The sequence below is a fragment of the Plectropomus leopardus genome, chromosome 7, assembly GCF_026936395.1.
Source record: "Plectropomus leopardus strain MGB_pleo_1.0 chromosome 7, ASM2693639v1, whole genome shotgun sequence".
Lineage (NCBI taxonomy): Eukaryota > Metazoa > Chordata > Actinopteri > Perciformes > Serranidae > Plectropomus > Plectropomus leopardus.
The window spans coordinates 16,550,522-16,571,118 of NC_142182.1; the positions used below are offsets into that span (position 1 = coordinate 16,550,522).

The window sequence follows — 20,597 nt, forward strand, 5'->3', positions numbered from 1 at the left end:
TGCCCAGCTGTTGTTGATGTTTATATAATTATCATTTCAAACAGTAAAATAACATTTGCTTCTGTCATTAGACCCATTCCTTCTTCCTCTCTCCGTCCGTGCAGTGTGAAGTCGTGCTTCCAAAACATGGAGATCTGTAAGCGTCGTGTCAACATGTACGACACAGTCAACCAGAGCAAGACGCCCTTTATCACCCACGTGGCCCCCAGCACCTCCACCAACCTTACCATGACCTTCAACAACCAGCTGAACACTGTGCACAGCCAGGTAAGACTCAAAAAATAATCTCAGTCATCAGTTTGCAGTTAAAAACCACTGATAGAGAACTTGTATGCAGAGTGTTTACTGCATTCCCATTGAAAAAAAAGGAAAGCAGCACAGATGCAAGTTTGGAATATGTGTCATGTAAAACTATATGTATCACAAGTCGAGCTGAAACCCTCAAGCAACAATACCAAAGACCTATCTTCTTTATGTACCCATTGAAGTGCTGTCCTAACCAAATAATCGTGTTTTAAACGCCCAACTGTCAGTGGTTTAACAGCTCAGCAGCCCATGAGCGGCTGTTTTTTGTCTTTGTTCTATTTTTTTCCTTGTGTCCGTTCTTCCTGTCTGTCTGCACGTTTCCATGCTTACTTGCCTGCCATTCTGCCTTGCTGCATGTATATCTGTCTGCCTGCATTTCTGTCTGTGCCCCAGGTCCTGTGGGATTGTCACAAAGTGCTGATTACACACATGACAAGCCCCACTTCCTGCTTGCCTTGCATTCTGGGGCTTTCAGGCCTTAAGAATCCCTTTACCAGGCTTCCTCTCACTTTTTCCCCTCCTCTCACTCCTGTCCTCCTCTGTCTTCTCCTCTTTCCTCCCGTTTCCCGGGGTTGAGCCTGTGGTGCTTTACCGCTTTCGTTCCCCGTACGCTCTGTGAATCGAAACTGCTGACTTTTGGCTTATGCCGGAATCACCGAGCGTCGTGTTGCAAGGTTTTTCCAGATTGTGCTTAGTTACAACTCCCGCTCTCTCCCCCCTCCCCTCCCCTCTCTTTAGTAAACAGAGTTCTTTATCACCAACTATATCGAGCCAGCTCACACTGTGTAGCATGCGACAAAAACCCCATCTTGCTGTGATTTAAATGGATTAACATTCCCTCAGCTTGTCTTTTCTGCGCCCAGCTCTCAGGGCATATAGACAGACTTAAGTTAGTGATTTATTCAGCTCGATTCATTTGCAAGGCTGGAATGCATCTTTGTTTTTGTTTTTTTTTCTGCTGCTTCCGTGCTTGTTTATGATGAATGCCACAGTGCCGTATTGATTATGTTCCCTCCCCTGGTGTTCATCGAACACGCTAAAGAGAGCAAATGAAAAATGAAAGAGCTGTCTCTGTGTTTCCCTCCCACCCCTGTGTGCGCTTAATGAAAAGGCTAAAATTAGACAGTGTCTCGTGGAGCAAATACTACTTACGAGCCAAGCAAACGGTGTCTCTTAAAAGCATTTGTTTGTATCTAGGATGTTCCCGGGCACTCTGAGTATTCTTCATGTCTTATTAATGGTCAAGACGTGCTGGAGTTACCTAAGCTTACATAATCATAGAATGCCTCTTGGCTGTGAAATATTACTCCTGTCAGGCATATTGATTTGGAGGTTAGATAGTGAAGCTGTGACATGAAATGTCAAGTTTTGCTGCAGCTCATTATATTGGCTCATTATAATTCTCTAGCATTTACATTTAAACAGTCCTGTAATATGATCTCCTCATGACTTAAACACTTGTCATTTAAGCTGCATAATAAGGGAGATGTTTATTTCGCTGTTGAATTTGCTAAATTATTTGCTGAGACATAATAAATTCATGCTCAGTATATTGTCACCAGCAGCACATTATTATAGTGCAAAGAAGAAAGGTTTGTTTGTTAGTTTGATACAAAATTATTAAAATCTCATTCTAAATGTGCATCCGGTGGCATTTCACTCATTGATGGTTGATTATTCTAAGAATTGTAGCATTGATTGCATCTTTCCCTCCCTCTAATTAATCAAATCAACAATTCGCATATTTTAAGACACGTTCAAATCAGTACTCCAATTTCCTTATTCTTCCATCGGCTCTCATCATTGATGGATGCCCCAACCATCCATCTTATCTTGATCTCCGTGTTGTTTTGCATCTTTATGTGCGTGTTGTTTTGTTAGGATATCTTTCTGTTTTTGTCATGCCTGCTGTTCAACCCTCCCTCCCTCATCGGAGCACTTCCACTTCCCCTGTTATTCCCATCAGTACCTCCACTGTCATGATTTTTATTTTGGTCCCATCATTCCTTTAGGCCACCAACCTGGTTCCCTCCTCCACCAGCAATGCCACCCTTTCCTTTGCAAGTCCTGATGTCTCCATACTAAACTACCAATCTGCACTCTATCAGCCCTCCGCTGCCTCCATGGCAGCTGTGGCCCAGAGGAGCATGCCCCTGCAGCCGGGGGCTCCTCAGCTCTGCGCCGCCCGGCCCGACCCCTTCCAGCAGGCACTCATTGTCTGCCCACCTGGCTTCCAAGGTAAGGAGGTCTGACCAGTCAGTGTATATTAGTGTGAATAAAAGCAGGGTTCCTGTGGATTGTTAAAAAGTCTTAAGGCCACTACACACCAAACTGACATCAGCAGCAGCAATGAAAACCACCTGCGGCGTAGCCTCACGTCCCCTATGCCTAAAAGTTGCACATAAACACACCACAAAGACTGCAACCGACTCCCAACAAGCACATGTACTCTGAACCGGCTTGGAAGGAAAATACCCCTTCATACCAACAGGCGGCCGTTGACTGTCATCACCATTCAAAAACAGAAACAGGAAGACTGTCTTGATGCCAGTAAGCCAGTTTATAACAAGGTTATTTGGACCTCACTCCCTCTTGGCTGAGCTGAACTTTCATCAGAGCGATTTAATTCACTGATGGGCCCGCTGAGACGGCTAACCATTGGCTTGGTGTGTCAGGGCCTTTAAAAGGCATTGAATTTAATTTAATTTAAAACTAAGACCTAATTTGTATTAAAATGTCTTAAATCAAATTTTAGAGAATTTTAAAGATGCTATGAAATGAGATTACATTAATTGCTGTTTTTAATGTTGCATTTTAGAATCTCAAAATAACTGACAAAATCTATTTTTTGAAATCATTTACGAATTGCCTCTTGCACCAGTGTCACCGGGATCAAGATAACCAAACCAACAATGCCTACATGTACAGCAAGGATGTTCAGAGCAGAGGATTGTCTGTCTGCTAGCTAGCTGTCACTCTACCCTAAACGACATGGGAAAGTGCAGATACAACAAAAATTGGCTATTTAAAGAGATTTTGCAGCACGGCTGAAGCTGGTAGAAGACAATGAATGCATACGATACTTGCTGAATACGCAAACATTTCTTGAAACTCGGCATGATGGGAATCAAGACAGTGGAATCCCACATTCGGAGTGAGAAAGAAAAAATCAGCAAAACAAACCCAACAAATGCAAACTTATTTCCCAGTTTATGTTACAATGAACATTTTGGCAAAATTGTCTCTAACCCTAAGTAATTATTATAACATTTTTGACTCAATTTTACTTACTGTAAAATTGGTCTTAAGTCCCATTCTGAGTGGCATTAAAAAAGTCCTTAAAAGTGCAAAACATAAAATCCCAGCACCTGCACTCGAACAGGCCTTAACATAAAAATAAACCCCAATTAAACAGCATATATCAGGTACCATACATGCAGCACTATATTAGTTCTATCACCGTGCACAGACACTCCTTGGTTCTTTTGTTTTGCAGCTTTAGCCGAGCACCCCACAGGTAGAGTCAATCGTACCATACAAACGATTCAATGATAACTTGATGCAATTAATCATTTGGAAGGAAATTTAATATCTAATATATGTAATTCTTATTCACCCCTTGTTTGTCTCTTCTGTGTTTGCACAGGGAGGGCAGAAGAGCTCTAAGGCTGTTTATTTATTCTCTTTATGGAATGAGTGTTAAAAGAAATCCATTATTAGAAACTGGTTTTATCCTATTGCCATGACTACTGTTTTTGTTTTTCTAAGCACTGTTACTATATTGGAGCATAGCAGAGGGGTTTTGACATCTGTTGAATGCACATAAATAAGCGTGCACATATAACGCGTTATGTGATCTCTCGCTCTGAATTTTGCAGACAGCGTGATGTTAATGAGTGACGATGTTGCTGTACTTATTTATTTACATCCTCTGGTATGTGTGATTTATTTGTGCACAGGGCTGCAGGCGTCCCCCTCCAAGCACACCAGTTACTCTGTGCGGATGGAGAATGCTGTTCCCATAGTGACGCAGGCCCCTGGTGCCCAGCCTCTGCAGATCCAACCTGGCCTGCTTACACAGGTAGGAAGAGTATCACAGAGAAAGGGACTAATAGAGTTTTTTGGGGGTCTGAAGAATAACTTTGCCTATCAGACTTTGAACTGCTCAAACAAAGCTCTCTGCATCCCATGTTTTTTTTTTTTTTTTTCATAAGCCTTCACTAAGAATAGTATCTATCGATAGAGGCTGGAAATCACTCAGTGTTCGTGACCCTGCCCCTGCTGGCAGCTGTTTTTTTTTTTTTCCTGAGTGCATTCAGGCCAAGCTCTCCTGTGCACTGCTCCCTGCCTCTCTCTCTCTTTCTCCTCTTATTCTCTCCCCCTCGCTCTCTCTCTCTCTCTCCGCTGTCCCGCTCTCCTGGAGGCTGCTACGGTCTGATGCACACAAAGGCAGGAGCCTTTCACACAGAGAAGGCCTTCACCGGAGTCTGCACAGTGGAGCTGGAGCTTTAGCTGCTAATATACAGTTGTTGGAAGTAACAGAGAGTGACTATGCATCAGTCTCTTTACACACACGCACGCACACACACACACACACACACACACACACACACACACACACACACACACACACACACACACACTCTGTAGACCACTTCCATCACCACACCACCTCTTTCCCTATGGAAATTTCCATGAAGGCTTTAAATATCCCTGTGAATCCAGGGAGTTTGAAGCGTTCCCTTATCTCCAGTTAATCATGCAGTAGGCAGGCAGACAGGCAGCAAAGATTCTGTGTGTGTGTGCACACGCCTGTGTTTCAGTGGCGGGTTAATCTGTCAGATACCAAATGGTGATTAGCTCCAGGGCTGCTTCCAAGTCAGGCGCTCCAAATTACAGGCCTCAGAGGATCCTGGGAGGTCAGGGGGAAGCTTGGATGCATGACCAGAGAATTCACAACATGACCAGATCCATGGATATGATGGATCCATCAGAGGCAAAATAACATAAGACATCTATGTCTAACTAACCCTTTGAAACCTGGATAGACAATGGTTTATTCACTTCAAAAGCATAGCAAAAGGCAATGAAAAGGCAGAATTTTGGTAGAAGGTGACAAGAAAACAACCTGAAAATTAATCTAATCAAAGGAAGAGGAAGAAAGAATTAAAAAATTAGAAAATTATCAAAAAAGTTGGAAAATGTCTAGAAAATATATTAGTGATGATTAGTAATATATATTTAAAATATGTTACAGAATATATAATATTTTTAGCACTTTAAGGTAATTTCCTCATTTGTTTTTATGTTTGTTTTTGACCCTCCTTTTTTGTGCTAATTTTCAGGTAATTTTCTTGTAACTTTGTATTAATTTTAGATATATGTTTAAGAAAGGCTAGGACAAAAATGTCCAGAAAGATATAATCATAATTATCATATTTATATATTTAAGATCATAGTACAGAATTATTAAAAGTTTTAAACACTTTTCTCAGGTCATTTCCTTGTGTTTTTTTTTTTACTTTGTGTCTTTTACTTTCTCTTTTTTGGCCATTTTCAGATGATTTTCCTGTAACATTTTCCTAATTTCTTGCTAATTTTTAGGTTATTTATCTTTAAATTGCTCATTTCCTGCGTCCCATGTTTTTTTAAAGAAATCAAACTAATCTGCTTAGGTTTCAAAGGCTTAAGGAAAATGCAAATGACATGATGTGTTAAGTATGGATCACACATTGCTGCCATGCGCTGCAGGTACCTCTGTCTGTACACATGTTAAACAAAGACAGGCAATAGTTAACGCAACCAGATGGTTTATATAGGCCAGCGAGCAGCACACCTAATAACTGTGTGTGTGTGTGTGTGTGTGTGTGTGTGTGTGTGTGTGTGTGTGTGTGTGTGTGTGTGTGTGTGTGTGTGTGTTTATGTGTTTATTCCTTTACGGTGGGAGGTCTCACAGGCTTGGCTGAGGTGTTGTTTGCCTCTTGGTTGCATTCTCTCCACCTGCGCCTTCACCCACGCACCCTTTGCCCACTTTGGACCCATGCAAGTTCAGCCCCAAGCTCCCCGGGTGTGCGGTGAGGGGGCAGAGTGAAGGAGGCTCTAAGCAGAGAGGCAGGGAAACCAGCAGGACCTTTATCTGGAGCAGGAATGCAGAAAATGTGGAAACAATTGGGGAGTGAGAGCTGGGGCTTTCAAAGCCCCGAGGTGACAAAGGGTTTTCACCCAGGGAGTGTAGGTCGAGGTGGGAGGCGGTGGGCCGCTGATAGTGATGGTATACACTGAGAAAAAAAGAAAACGGCCCCTTAACTGGGTTAGCATTTCAGGGCAGACAGGCTGGTTATACAACGCAGACGCCTAGTGAGAGAGGCATGTGGAGTGCCGGGAATGGAGATAGAGCGAGCAGGAGGAGGAGGAGAGGGAGATGGATGGATGTATTACAGTCTCTTAATGGCATGTTGATAAAAGGCCTTGGATGTGGTCTTGGATGTAAAGACCATCTCCAGCTCCAGAATGTTCCATTAGAGATGTCAGTCATCAGTGCACAGACAAGGCAGCTGTGCTGGCCTGCAGATGCCCCCCTGCAGCACTTCAACCACAGGCTGGTTGGTTTGGACTTTGCAACCTGCCTCAGACAAAAAAAAAACATTCAACTTCCACAAGCCTGCAGCCAGAATACAGAAGAGAACAGCTACTTTGTGTCAGAACGTAATGGAAACAGACAGAGCAAAGCAAATATGTGAATACATAGATACAAGTTAAGATAAAGTCAAAAGATAAAGGTAAAAATAAAGTCACCGTAGCATATGCACAGATTATCTGCTTTGCATTTTGTATGGTGCCTTTCTCTCCTCTCCTCTGTGTCTTTCTCCTCCTCTATTTAAACGTGTGCGTGCTGCAGCACATACTGATGCTGTTGTAAATAGATGTGCAAATGGTATTAAAGGAACAATTCATTAGCCCTGACATTAAAGTGCTAATCAATAGAACTGCATTAAACTATTAGGGTTACACACACTAACACAAACACGCTCGGGGCATGCATGCACACACACACATCTTGGCACATCTTGGGGCATATGCTGGATAGTCCTTCTGTTCTGCATCAGAAATACAAAGTAGCCTCTTTCACAGCAGCTTGAATAGGCCCATGGATTTAATTAGAACATAGGTTGATATTTGACTCAAGTCAAACACATAATCGCACTAACACATGCAGTCACTCATCTATGTGCAGAAAAAGGACGGAGCTGCTGTACATCTTTATAAAGTCCTGGTCTTATCTCTTTTGTGGATGGATGTCTGCTTGATGCTGGTGGAGTTTTTAAAGAGATGCTGTAATTCATCGCAGCACACTACAACTAATCAGCCAAGTTCGACGAGTACCCTTTGTTAAAGCATTTATAATGTTTGACCTGTTCAGATCGCTGTCCATTCCAATGGACATAACTTTTCTAGTATGTCTAGATCAGGATTACTGTCATTTGACCTCACTCAAATGCACAGACTTGATGGGATGACTATAAGCCAATCACAGTGTTCCACATCATCTTAAGTGGACTGCAGTAGAGCCGCGCCCCCTTTTTTTTAACAAACATGGCCAACCATGAGGCAAGGAGGAAGCGCAAGGTGTTTCAGTCTATAAATCATATTGTTAAAGTACATAATTTGTGTTTAAACATTTTTTTAGTGTTTATTTTTAATGTATATTTTTACTTTTTCAGATACCTGTTAAAATATATGAAAGACTTATAGTTCTTTTTTCAGATATATCCGTCCATTGAAATGGATGACAGATCTGAGGGACACCTGGAAAAAGGATAGTGAAATACTGTTCACATGTGATTTTGATACAATCAGCTTATTGTAAATCTTAGTTAAAAATGTAGGATATTTCAAGGATATTTTTCATCTTGTGTTGAAAAATAAAATACAAAATATATATGCAATGTTTTTTTTAACTATAACTTAAATTTTAGTTAATAATTCATGAAAACTAAATAATCTCACATTTTTTTCTTTTTTTTTTCTTCCAGAAAGGTCCGATAACTTATTGTCATTTCTACTATTGAGGAATTTCTGTGCAAAGATTCTTTGTCCATTGGAATAGACAAAAAACATTGAAAAAATGCTAATGACTTATGAGTGTATTTAGAGTAGAAATCCACCATTATAATATATGTGTGTTTGTGTGCGTGCATGTGTGTGTGTGTGTGTGTGTATGAAATAATTGGGATTTGAATCGGTTAAATTAGAAGACTCAATCATGGGTATTTTTCAATCCCATGACAGGCTTCATAAAGCACATGAATAAAATATGGATGCTTTGTTACATGGCAGCTAATTGTTTCTCTGTATCTTCTCTTCCTGTCCTTTTATTTTCCACTTTTTCGTCTTCTCCTCCCCTTTGTTTTTCCCTACTCTGTGTGCTCCTACCTCAGCAGGCCTGGCCCAGCGGCACCCAGCAGATCCTGCTGCCTCCAGCCTGGCAGCAGCTCACCCACACCTCGGTCCAGCATGCCACTGTCATCCCCGACTCCATGAGCAGCACACAACCTCTCGCCAACTGGAGGTGAGCAACTCTGCTTTCTTTCTCTCTTTTCTCCCAGCCGCTCTTAACCTTTTATTGATGTCTTGATATTGTGGCCTACACATTCCTGAGTTCTTCAAACAAGGATTTAGCTGGATAAATAAATCTAACAAGTTGACGTGCACCTCTTTAAAGCTCCAAAACAAAGCACTTTGAGAAATCAAGTTTATACACATAACATAGGGTGCAAGTCGGTAAGGCAGGTCAGATAAATTGATTTTAGAGGCCAGCTGTGGTTTTATGGTTTTTATAGGTCAAAATGTGCTATAGGAAGATGGTATGGTATAAGACTGATTGACCGAGGAGCCTGTACCTCCATGACAGCATGTCCTTTATCTTCGATGAATCATTGTCCCTGCACGGACACTGGTGCTTTTTAAGAGCAGCTCCACCTCTGGGAGATGGGATATGTGTACATGCAGAGACATCATGTCTGGTATAACCTGTCACTGCCATGACTCGATAAATAGATGGATGGATGGGAGAGGGCGATCTGCACGGAGATAAGGAGGATGCAGGTATATAATGTGTATGCGGAAGGACTGCTGGGGCCACGTATGCTCGGATCCATTCTGAGCTGTCCATCTGTGACCAGACACCCACCTCCCAGTCTCTCCCCTCCCCTCCTGTCCAGTGGCAGCTCTGTTGTCCTCAGAGAGACAATCGGGAAAGTGTCGCACTTCCTCTGCAGAGCTATCGCTCCACAGCTGCTGGTGTCAGCTCCTCTGCCCTCCCTCTTTGCTCTCTCCCTCACTTGTTCCCTCTCGTCCTTTGGTCCTCTTTAGAAAAGTAAGCTGCTGCCACCCGCTGGCTTCTGTGGGAAATAGCTTCTCCTGTCTGTCTTTTTCTTCACCAATGTTGGCTTTGATTATACCAGAGTTTTTCAGAATTTTGTGGTGACATAAAACTGTGTTATGTTACAGGAATTCCCATCCTCATGGCAGCCATTATAATCCCATCATGCAGCAGCCAGCCTTGTTGGCTGGCCACGTCACACTCCCATCCAACCAGACCCTCAATGTTGGAGTGGCACATGTAATGAGGCAGCCCTCAACTAATAACAACTCCTCTTCCAAAAAGAACAAACAGCACCAGATGTCTGCCAGGTACACAAACACTCCTGTGACTCATAAGATTTATCATCCTACTGGCGGCTAACATCACAAAAAAGATGAAGCTTTTGATTGACTTCAGCATCTGTGTGTTTTGCCCCCTGTGTGACATCGTCTTCTTTGTCTTTCTAAAAGGAACATGTCAGCTTATGAGGTGTCCTCCTCTCAGGCGGTGCTGTCACCGCAGCGCTCCAAGCGGGTGAAGGAGAACACGCCTCCACGTTGTGCCGTGCTACAGAACGGCTCAGCCTCCAACTGCCCGCCCCCGCAGGGCTGTGGGGGTGGTGGGTGGGGGACTAACGAGGCAGAGCAGGCTTCCAGCACCACCCGCGACCATCAGCACCAGCACCACGTCCCCAGACAGACCATCATCATCCCCGACACGCCCAGCCCCGCAGTCAGCATCATCACCATCAGCAGCGACACAGATGAGGAAGATGACCACAAACAAAACAGGTCAGTTCTGGGTTTTAGAGGATTAATGAGGTTCTGTTTAGCTCAGTTGATACAAGCTAAGAAGTTTGTTGATCTTTGGGATTAGCAGTGCTTGTCATGTTACTGTAGAGGTAGAATTATTGCAGGCTTGTTATTGCAATATGAACTTTTACAACAAGCACATTACATCACTAAAGGGCAATGCAGTGCATCCAGGACTGCTCTGAATTCTGCTTCTTCTTCTTTTAACTGTCCCAAGCTTGACAATCAATGTCCCAAGTTGAAGTTCTTTTTTCATTCTTCGCAGCAAATATAGTTTTATTAAAATCCCTTGTCTGCCACGGAAGTTCTGCTAGTAGTTCTTATATTTGAATTTTTTAGAAATTGGTCACTCTGGGTGTCGGGTCAGTTTTCATTATTTTCTGTCATTGGTTGAGTTACTGTTTCTTGTTTATTACTAAATGATCAATAAATGCAGCACTGCAAACTATACTGCAAAAATACAAACCTGTTTCTGATTGGCATACAGCAATGTAAACTTACATACACTCACTTTGAACATATATCACAGTAAACCGGATGAATTTTTATTTTTAACTCCAATTCTCACACCATAACAGCTTCTTAGTTTGACATTTAGTTCAATTTGTTTTTTGTGCATATGTACATCATTTTCATCACCATCCCTTTACTGATGGTCCCCTAATCCATCAGTTTCTATCTCTCACTCAGTCACTCATGCTGCCTTTCAGCATTGGTTGGGCCAGATCAGCAGTTTGAGTATGATTTTGCACCATCATGTGAATCTCTCTCTATGACTGATTTTATGTTACACAGCGTAGAGCTCTTGCCTGGGGGTGTAACCTCACATTTTTTACTTTTACTTACCCATTCAATGACATTTAATTCGATTTGAGACACTCCTCTACTGTCCCAGAATTGACCCAGACACTGTGTCTCTGTGTCACAGGTGCTTTTTTTTATTGTCCCAGGGACATGGACTGCATTTAATGGACTGCACGTAGAGTATATAGTGCTTTTTCTTAGTGACTTAAAGCACTTTACAACACAAGCACCATTCACTCATTCACACACATTCATATACAGTACATGTAAGGCTATCATGCAATGTACCACCTGCTAACCAGATGAATATTCACACGCACATTTCAAACTGGGGTTCAGTATCTTGCCCAAGGACACTTCCACATATAGTTTGACTTTCATTTTGAGCGCTTTAAATTAGCAGATTAGAAACATATTTTCACTATTACCAGCAACACTAGGAGGCCAACTTTCTGCCATTTTATTTTATATTTTACTGTCATTGTGACTGAGAGGCTATAAATGTAATTTGATCTGAAGTAGTTAAATGCCAACAAGGCCATCCAAGGCCAGTGGTCATTTCTGTAGCAGAGGCATATTGACAATATTATGACTGTACAGTCATTTGACAGCATGAGAGAAAAGATGTGCTGAAACTAACTCCTGTGTGCTGTGACAAGCTGTACTGAGACAAAAAGAAAGCAATCACAGAGAGAAGAAAGGCCAGCTAGCAAACTGCAAAAAACTCAGAAGTATGTGTTGACACACGTTGTATGGGTCAGGGTCTGTACTTGCCTGCAGCATGCAGTGTACAGTTAAACAGAGGATACAAATGCATTTTTTTCATTTTACCAATAAGCCAGCCCTTATGGTAACATAATATTCGTGGCTCTGAGTTTACCCATGACACTGAAACTGATTTCCAACTAACTATCCTCTTCTGTTTCTTCCAGTTCATCTTCAAAGCAGCGGAAGAATGTCATCAGTTGCGTGACGGTCCACGATTCACCCGACTCCGACTGTTCCAGCAACAACAGCCCCTACACAGTGGAGTCCAGAGCCCCCAATAACAACAGCTACGACACAAAGACCACCATCCTGGACAACTACAACAATGGGAACCCACGCACCATTATCATTCCCCCTCTCAAAACCCAGAACAGTGAGGTCCCCAATGAGTGTGAGCGCCTGATGCCAGGTGAAGCACCATCACAGACTCTTTCGTAACCAAAAACCTCATGCATAGTCAGTAACTATCACGCTGTTGGGTATTAAAGTTGCTGGCTCCCAACCTTTTAAACTTGTATCCTCTCTTGCGCAGATTCAATGAGCCATCAGAATTCAGCTTACAAGTTCAAATCCTCCAATGGAGTGGTGTCTGGCAATAATCACCTACCGGGGGGCGGGACAGGAGGCGGGTCCTATCGACAGCAGCGCTCAGGGCCACACCCCCTCCAGCAGCAGCCTCTCAATCTCAGCCAGGTATAGTGAGCCTTGTGTAACCATCAGCATGTGAACACGTGTACAAACCCTCAGATCTTTTAGGATCATGGCTTAGAAGAATATAATTGTATATAGTATACATATATATCTTATTTTGGGGAAACCTTTTTCAATCTTTTTCATGTCTGCATGGTAAATATGGAGCTACCACTACCAGCTAGTTAGCCTGGTTTAGCACTAAGATTGGAAACTGAGGAAACAAGTGGTCTGGCTCTGTCCAAAGGTAACAAAAAAGAAAGGTGAGAATGATACTGATCCTTTCATCCAAGTCACTGCAAGAAAGTCATTACACGCATTTCTCAAAATGCCAAACTACTCCTTTAAAATTGATAATTCATGTGTAACATTATCCAGAAGTTTTGTGAAATGCTTCAGAAACTTAAAGACAGTTTGAGTTGACTGGTGTAGTTTGGTAGAAAGAAAATAGTTTGTATATTAAACTGCTTACAATAAGGTCTGTGGATCATCTTAAGTAACCGGGTCATGATCTCTGGAAAGAGACATTGGTGTTGAGTTTTGCAAATGTTTTTTTGGCGCTTTGAGCACCACAAGCTGAGTGCCATCTAGTTACATTATATTGGAGAGAAGGCAGACAACCCTACGGCCGAAACCTCCAACACTTGGCAACTCACACCAAAACAATCAAGATTGATGAATAGCACTACAGGCAGGAGGAAAATGATGTGTTTTTGATTTTGGGGTGAACAGTCCCTTTAAGCAATCATATTAGAGGCTATAAGGATTTCCATGAACAACAGTTTTCAACATTCTTTTGGAAATTCAACAGTTAAGGAGCAATAAAACCAAAAGCCCTTCTCTCATCTCCTCTTTCAGGCCCAGCAGCATATGGTAGCTGAGCGAAATGGTCATCGGCGCCAGCAGGCCTACATCACCCCCACCATCGCCACTCAGGCCCCGTACTCCTTCCATCACAACAGCCCCTCTCACACAGGCAACGTCCACCCACACCTGGCTGCTACACATCTACCCAGCCAGCCCCACCTCTACACCTACACAGCCCCTGCTGCTCTGGGCTCCACCAGCACCGTGGCCCACCTGGTGGCGTCACAGGGCTCGGCGCGCCACGCAGTTCAGCACGGAAGCTATCCACCAAGCATCGTTCACCAGGTCCCAGTCAGCATGGGCCACCGTGTGCTGCCCTCGCCCACCTTGCACCACAGCCAGTACCAGGCCCAGTTTGCCCACCAGGCCTACATCAGCGCTTCGCCCGCCTCCACTGTCTACACTGGATACCCGCTGAGCCCCACCAAGGTCAACCAGTACCCTTACCTCTAGAGAAGACACTGACTGACACTGGAGAGCCTGACCCAGGGCCGCTGCTGCTGCCCCCGAACCCGCCCGCCCTGAGCCCCGTCGAAACACCCTCTCCTCGACCTCAGACATAAACAGAGACAGAGGAACATGCAATCCTCATGAAACTGTCACGTGTAACTTGAAGATATAACGACAGAGAGAAAAAGAAAAAAATCAGCCTCTCTAGAAGGGAAAGATGGGGTTGAATTTCAGAGGGGTACAGTTGAAGATGTTTTCTTTTTTTTTCTTTTTTGTCTCCTGAAAGGGCCAGTGTTTGCTTTTATTTGTTGATTCTTTGCTTTACTTTATGAGGAAAGTAATGTCTCATTAGTTTTACAGGGAAGCTTGAAACAGGCCTTTTGGGACAGTGGAGGTTTTGTTTTCTTTTATTTTCCCCTCTTAAATTTGGGAAGTGACTGTTGAACAGGGGTTACTGACTGGAAGTTTGGAATCCCAAGGAGATTTTGGGAGAAGGTGAAATACGGAAACCTGCTGCTCTTCAAAGAAAAAAAATATTGATGGCCTTGAACTGTCTTAATATTTCCAAATCATTCATGGTGTGGGGAGAAAAGAGAGGCAACTCCCCCTCCCCCCACTCCACCTTCTCCAGCTGAGGAGGCCTCTGGAAATATAACCAACAGAAGACAACAAACTTTTTAGTGTATTTATAGATATTTTTTTTCCTTTATGTTTCACCTTAATGACGATACTTCAGTTTTAGCTAGGTGTCTTAGCTGGGCCCCGTTCTTAGAATGTAGCAGTCTGCACCTGTTAGGTTTTTTTTTTTCTCCTGATACCAATAGATTTATTTGTTCCTCTTTTTTCAATGTGATTGCACAAAGTGGTTATAATAACATAGGCATGTACAACGTGATTGTCTGTGTGTGCTACTGTCAGCCATGCGTGTGTAGTCCACCTCCTTCAAAACTCTCTTCAGTCTTTCGGTTCTGACCATTGTTCCCTCGTAGTGCCTTACAGATATAACGACACAGTTTACTTGGCTTGGATCCTGAAAGCCACAAGAGACTATAGTTATACTTAGAGAGACATGTTTTCCTGGTTTGACATCCTAGTCGGGGCAGTTGTAGCTCTCTTCCAGGTGTAGGCTCAGCCCTTGCTGTTTCACATCCTTAATGACAGCATTCTGTAGATGATGATTAATGTCAGAGTCGATATCATGCTGAGCTGTTTTATTATGTGTGCATGAGATAACTTGCCTGGGGTACTTACCAAAGTCATAGATAAATTCTTGTTACATTTTTGCTCTGGATATTAATGTAAATATGACAATGTACAGTATAGCTGTAGCTGTAAAACCTCTATCACCCAAAATGTGGCTTTAGTTTGGAATATATTTGTTTTTTTTTTAAATCACACAAGAAAATTCATGCATCGTGATGACAGAGCAGAGATATTAGCTCAGTTTTCATGCACAGGGAGTTACAGTACAATGTTAGAGGTCGTTTTTTCAAGGTTAAAAGCTAGTCCGAGAGAAGGGCCTGACAGAAAGTGATTGTTGCCATGAGAGTGGTTCTGTGAAGCCTAGTGATAGCCAGGCTGCGGAGATGAGGCAGAATATCGAGGGTTGTTCGAGAGAGATACTGTGTAGGCGCGAGTGAGGGGGCTGTTTGAAAGCGTAGGGTCAGTTTAGGTAGGGACTGCGGAGCGCAGGGTGAATCTCTCTATCTTAAATGGGACTAAAATGGTAGCAAGTTGGCACTGAGCAGGTTGATAGTAACACTGAGCCCGGGTGGTCGGTAGGAGCCGCAGGAGGGCACTACCTTACCTGAATGCACACTTATAATTCTGAAATCTTTTTTGTTGTTGTCATGTTTGTTTCTCCTGCAAAGGTAATTGGAAGTTGAGGTTAGCGTTTCGAGAGCTGCAAGAACAGAACAGAAGGGAAATGCCGCAGCGTACACCTGGAAGGGTACCTTGTGGACAATTTGTCGCCACTGTCCATTTGTCTTCGAACCGGGTACACCACAGACATCGCCACGCCAGCCGAACAGGATACCTGAACACTTAGAGAACCAATAGGGCTGTCGCTTTGTGTGTTTGCTGCTTGATTTAATTTTTTCTCGTAGCCAATGATACAAATACTCTGTTCATTTTGTCCTCTTGAACGTAGGCCTTCCCCCTCTCCTTCATGGTATGCCATAGTACTTGCATTTGAAGTGATTTTTTTTTTTTAACTTAACATCATCTTGAACTTTTTTTTGACATGGCTGTAGTACATGTTGTGTTTATTTTTTAGAGATTGTTGCAATAATTCTTGTGGATGTTTTATCAGAGTGTGTGTGTGTGTGTGTGTGTTTTTATTATATGTCAGGCTCATTTCTATTTTGTAACCTGGGGGTTGATGTACAGTAATATTTAGTATTCCGTGGAGGTGGGTACACCTGTGTAAAGTGTTGCGGCACTGCTGATGATGTGTCGAGTTGATGATAATCCAATTGGGCCCTTATAGGCAGATGCTTGCCACAGCCAGAAAAACAATCTCTTTTTAAAAAAATCCCTTGAAGGGCCGTGGAGTTGTTTGTCATCCTGGTACTTTTCCCCCTCACAACTCCCCGTCAGCATGCAAGCCCAGGGTCCGGGTAGTTAAAGATGTGATTACATAGTACGTTGCTGGTTACATCATTCTTCTTTGTTCTGTTGTTTTATTTTATCTACTTGGTTTCCTCTAGGTCATTGGGGCCTAAGCACACACAGGCATAAGGGAGATGATTTTCCATTGAAGTCTTTTAGCTCCTCTGTTGTGAGACAGACTACTGAAACATTCCACTGTTTGAGGGAATTTGGCGTTACCCATGCTACACTGCTGTCCTGTCCCCCTCTCCTATCAGCACGGGGATGGTGTTGTCACACTTTTGTTTTCTCCTGTTCGCTCCTCCCACCAAAGAATTCAACAGATCGTTCGTGTACAGCACAGCGCACTACAAGCAATCCTCCACTAGAGCAGACAGGCAATAACCTCTGGTCTCATCTTTAAACAAGTGCTTTTGAGGACAAGCATACGATGTACACTAGGAGGATTTAACATACTTAATGCATACAGCACACTCATTAATTTGTTTAGAATCTGGATATTCAACTATGAGAAGTCTTTTTTGAAAGTTTTTTTTGTTTTACTGTCATTACTCCTCACACTTGCGCCCTGTCATGGTTGAATGATCAGTAATTATCTAATCTCTCTCCAAATTGTTAAGCCAGTTTTTTTTCTTATTATTTTACATTGTTGATATTGTAGCTTTATTGGTGTTGTATGAAAATTTGTAAAAAAAAAAAAAAAAAAAATTGTTTTACATTAGCGTGCCATGGAATAGATGACCTGTAAAAATGAATTAATCAAAAAAAAAAAAAGTACCAACTATACCTTTAAAAACCATGGTCGCCCGCACAAAATGAATGTAATATGTGACCTGCAACATCTGAAATGGCTTTAGATCTTTCTCAGTGAGTGACCGTTCATTTGATTTCTACACCATTTGTGGCCATGCATGATGCAATAATTATATGATCTCCAGCAAAAGCCCATACGAGAGAAATAATGTATAATTACCACTTTCCTCTCGATTAGGGGGAATCAAATATTTTCTCAAATGAAAATTAAGAGAAGCCCTGTATGCGCAACATTGTGGGAAATGACTTGATGTGTATGATACCTTTGTCTATTACTCTGTTTCACATAACCAATGTTTTGTGTTTATATAAAAAAGGGGAATCAGAAATGTGAGCATTAACGTAGATCGAGTGACCTTACAATTACCAAAATGTGCTTATGTAGAGTGTGAAAAATGTTTTGTGTTATCAAGCATAGCCTTCCCAGCTTGCAACTTTACTGTTAGAGTACTGCCTTCCAAATAACCAACAATACCTCCAAAGGTTTCAAGGTCCAGTGTGTAAGATTCAGGTGGATTTAGTGACCTCGTGGTGACGATTGCAGATTGCAACCAGCTGAAACTTCTCCCAGGTAGAATCTGTCAGTGTTCATTGTTTAGGGTTTTTTTTACAGAAAGCAGAATTATCTGGAGTCATCTCCTCCTCTCCAAAACAAATGGACCCTTTTGATTTAAACTTGTAAAAACACTGAGTGAAGCAATTTCACCTTGCAAATCAGTGTTTCTAACCTTGTGGTGTTTGGCTCATCAGAGACGGGCAGCAAGCCGCTAACTACGGTGGCCGATGTGAAAATGCGAATGGCTCCATTTAGAGCCAGTGTTTGGTTTGTCCTTTCTGGACCACAATAAAGAAATGGCAGTGCAATTTGGCAGTCTCTGTGGACGAGCACCTGCCCTCAATGTAGATATAAACAGCTCATTCTAAGGTAACAAAAACCACAAGAATTCTTATTTTCCGGTGATTATACATTAAAGAAAACATGCTTTTTATATTATATTCCATTTCTGCCGATATATTCCCCTAATTCCTACACGCTGGACCTTTAAAGTGACATTTGAATTAGAGAAAATGAAATAAGGCATTGTCTCACTCTCTATGAAGCCTGGCATTCTCCTATAAAATAGAAACTTTTAGCTTTGCTCAAATCATGAATACTCCTCCTCTGGGAGTTTTGGAAACACTGAGAAACATTCCTGAGAGTGTTATGGCGCACAGTGCTACATTAGTCTTTAGATGAACTCCTCTAAGGTGACATGGTGCTCAGCAAGAAGTGAATAGACAACCCATGCACCTGTACAGTTTAAACTATTTGGCAAAGTCTCAGCTGCCTCCCAAAGTACAAAGGGGTTAGAAACAGGTGTGGGGGGGTTTCTCATGAGCTGATGTACTCTCTGTCACCAGGAAATTCATAATCTACACAAGCATTCTTAAAGCCCTTTTGGATGAGAGTGTATGTTTTGTGTTTTTTTAATTTTTCACTGAGGAGATCTGCTCCTTTTGCTGGCTGTTCCTCGGGGGAATTCAGGGTGAGGTGGTCAAGGTTTGATGCCATCACTGATAGAGGGTGTCAGGTGATTACGATGTATGAATTTAAGAACCAAAACTGATTTAAAATTGTTTTCCTACGTTTATTCTGATTTGTGTAAAACCAGGCAAGAATTTCTACCACTTAAAATCCCCAAATTGCTGTGATTCAAGATCTTTGATCCGACTTTACATAAAGAAATGTAGCTTTCCCCACATCTTACTTTCAGAGAGATTTCTTAGCCAAAGATAGTTATTTTTGTGGTGTTAATAAATCTAGAAGTGGTAGACCAAAGCTGCATTCAAAGCCTGTTTACACTACAAAATAATTAATCTAAAGCTAGAGGTCATGTCAAAGTCCAAATCCCTTTTGGTACATTCTCAAAAATGTGAATCAGAGTAGCGCAATAATGCATCAAATAGCTACTTGCACAACAAGTTTCATGCAAGCAATTTATCAATTCATTTACATTTTCTAAAGACCTAAGAGTGCATCAAACCCTGACCCCCTTTTTGTGTCCATTGCTGTATGGTTTCTCAATGGTGTAAAATCTCATTCTGTGTCGATAAAGCTAATGTGTGCTGCAGTATTTGCTAGTATACTTCTCTGTTAACTGTCTTTTCTTATTTACTTTTGTTTATCGGGGTGTGATGTCTTATTATTTCAATCTGTTGACGTAGCGTTCTATGTATACCCTGTTCCTTAGCCTAATATTATTAAGTATGTTATGAGAATGGATATTTTACTGGCTTTATAGAATGTTTAAATAAATATAATAATGACAATAAGAAGAAGGATTAATTAAACCTCCTAACAAGTTGAGTACTTGCTACTAAGCGCTTGTGTTACCATTATGATGTTGTGTGCTTCTCTTAATCATTTTCGTTGTAGAAAAATGGAGTGAATTTATATTAGGCTTCGAAAAAACTAATGATAGCATTGTAAATTTCACAGGAGGATTTTAACAGACAAACAGCTTCGTCAAATAGAAGAATATAGTTATTTTAATTGTCCTCTTTACTAACTGTAGGGTGAGAAGGGGCTCGCGTTGTGGTGAACTATGTTATAGCTTGTTATTCACTGTTACTTTTGATCATTTTTTCGGTCTCCGAGGTGAATCGAGTTATTAATGAGAATTTGTATGCTCACATATGCATATTGTATATGTGTAGAAATGTAATCACACTTTGTCTTGGATTTACATTAAACTGTTAAGTCACGACGGCACCAGTCTTATGTTTTCTACTGTACTGTTGTGTGTGTGTGTGTGTGTGTGTAATATATATATATATATATATAGAGAGAGAGAGAGAGAGAGAGAGAGAGAGAGAGAGAAAGTAAAAGCGAAATAAAGAAAAAAGCAAAGTAAAAAAAAACAAGGAAATGACATAAGAAAAGTGTTTTAAGAAATATTATTCTGATACATGATTTTATGATAATTACAATAACTTTCCGTACATTTTTTCCTAGCCTTCCTCTAAAAATATAAATATACTTGTATATACTTCATTGCAATTTGCAGAATATTTATTGTAATGTTGCTCATTGCCTTTTTCCCCACTTTTTCAAAAGAAACCTTGCTCAG

General features: G+C 41.7%; 1 protein-coding gene across 4 annotated transcripts in view; it reads left to right on the forward strand.

The window, feature by feature from the left end:
• The window catches only part of hipk2 (homeodomain interacting protein kinase 2), an 89,161-nt gene extending 68,922 nt beyond the window's left edge, over positions 1–20,239 (forward strand). Inside the window, exons 7-15 of one of the 4 annotated variants that reach the window (XM_042495594.2) lie at positions 72–267; positions 2,319–2,544; positions 4,266–4,387; positions 8,745–8,875; positions 9,817–9,999; positions 10,141–10,461; positions 12,219–12,463; positions 12,587–12,747; positions 13,603–20,239. In XM_042495594.2, the coding sequence (XP_042351528.1) occupies positions 72–267; positions 2,319–2,544; positions 4,266–4,387; positions 8,745–8,875; positions 9,817–9,999; positions 10,141–10,461; positions 12,219–12,463; positions 12,587–12,747; positions 13,603–14,064 (2,047 nt within the window). In that variant the 3' untranslated portion in view covers positions 14,065–20,239. The remainder of the gene's footprint in view (positions 1–71; positions 268–2,318; positions 2,545–4,265; positions 4,388–8,744; positions 8,876–9,816; positions 10,000–10,140; positions 10,462–12,218; positions 12,464–12,586; positions 12,748–13,602) is intronic. The other 3 variants (XM_042495595.2, XM_088080050.1, XM_042495596.2) reach the window with 3 other exon arrangements.
• Positions 20,240–20,597: the final 358 nt, after the last annotated feature.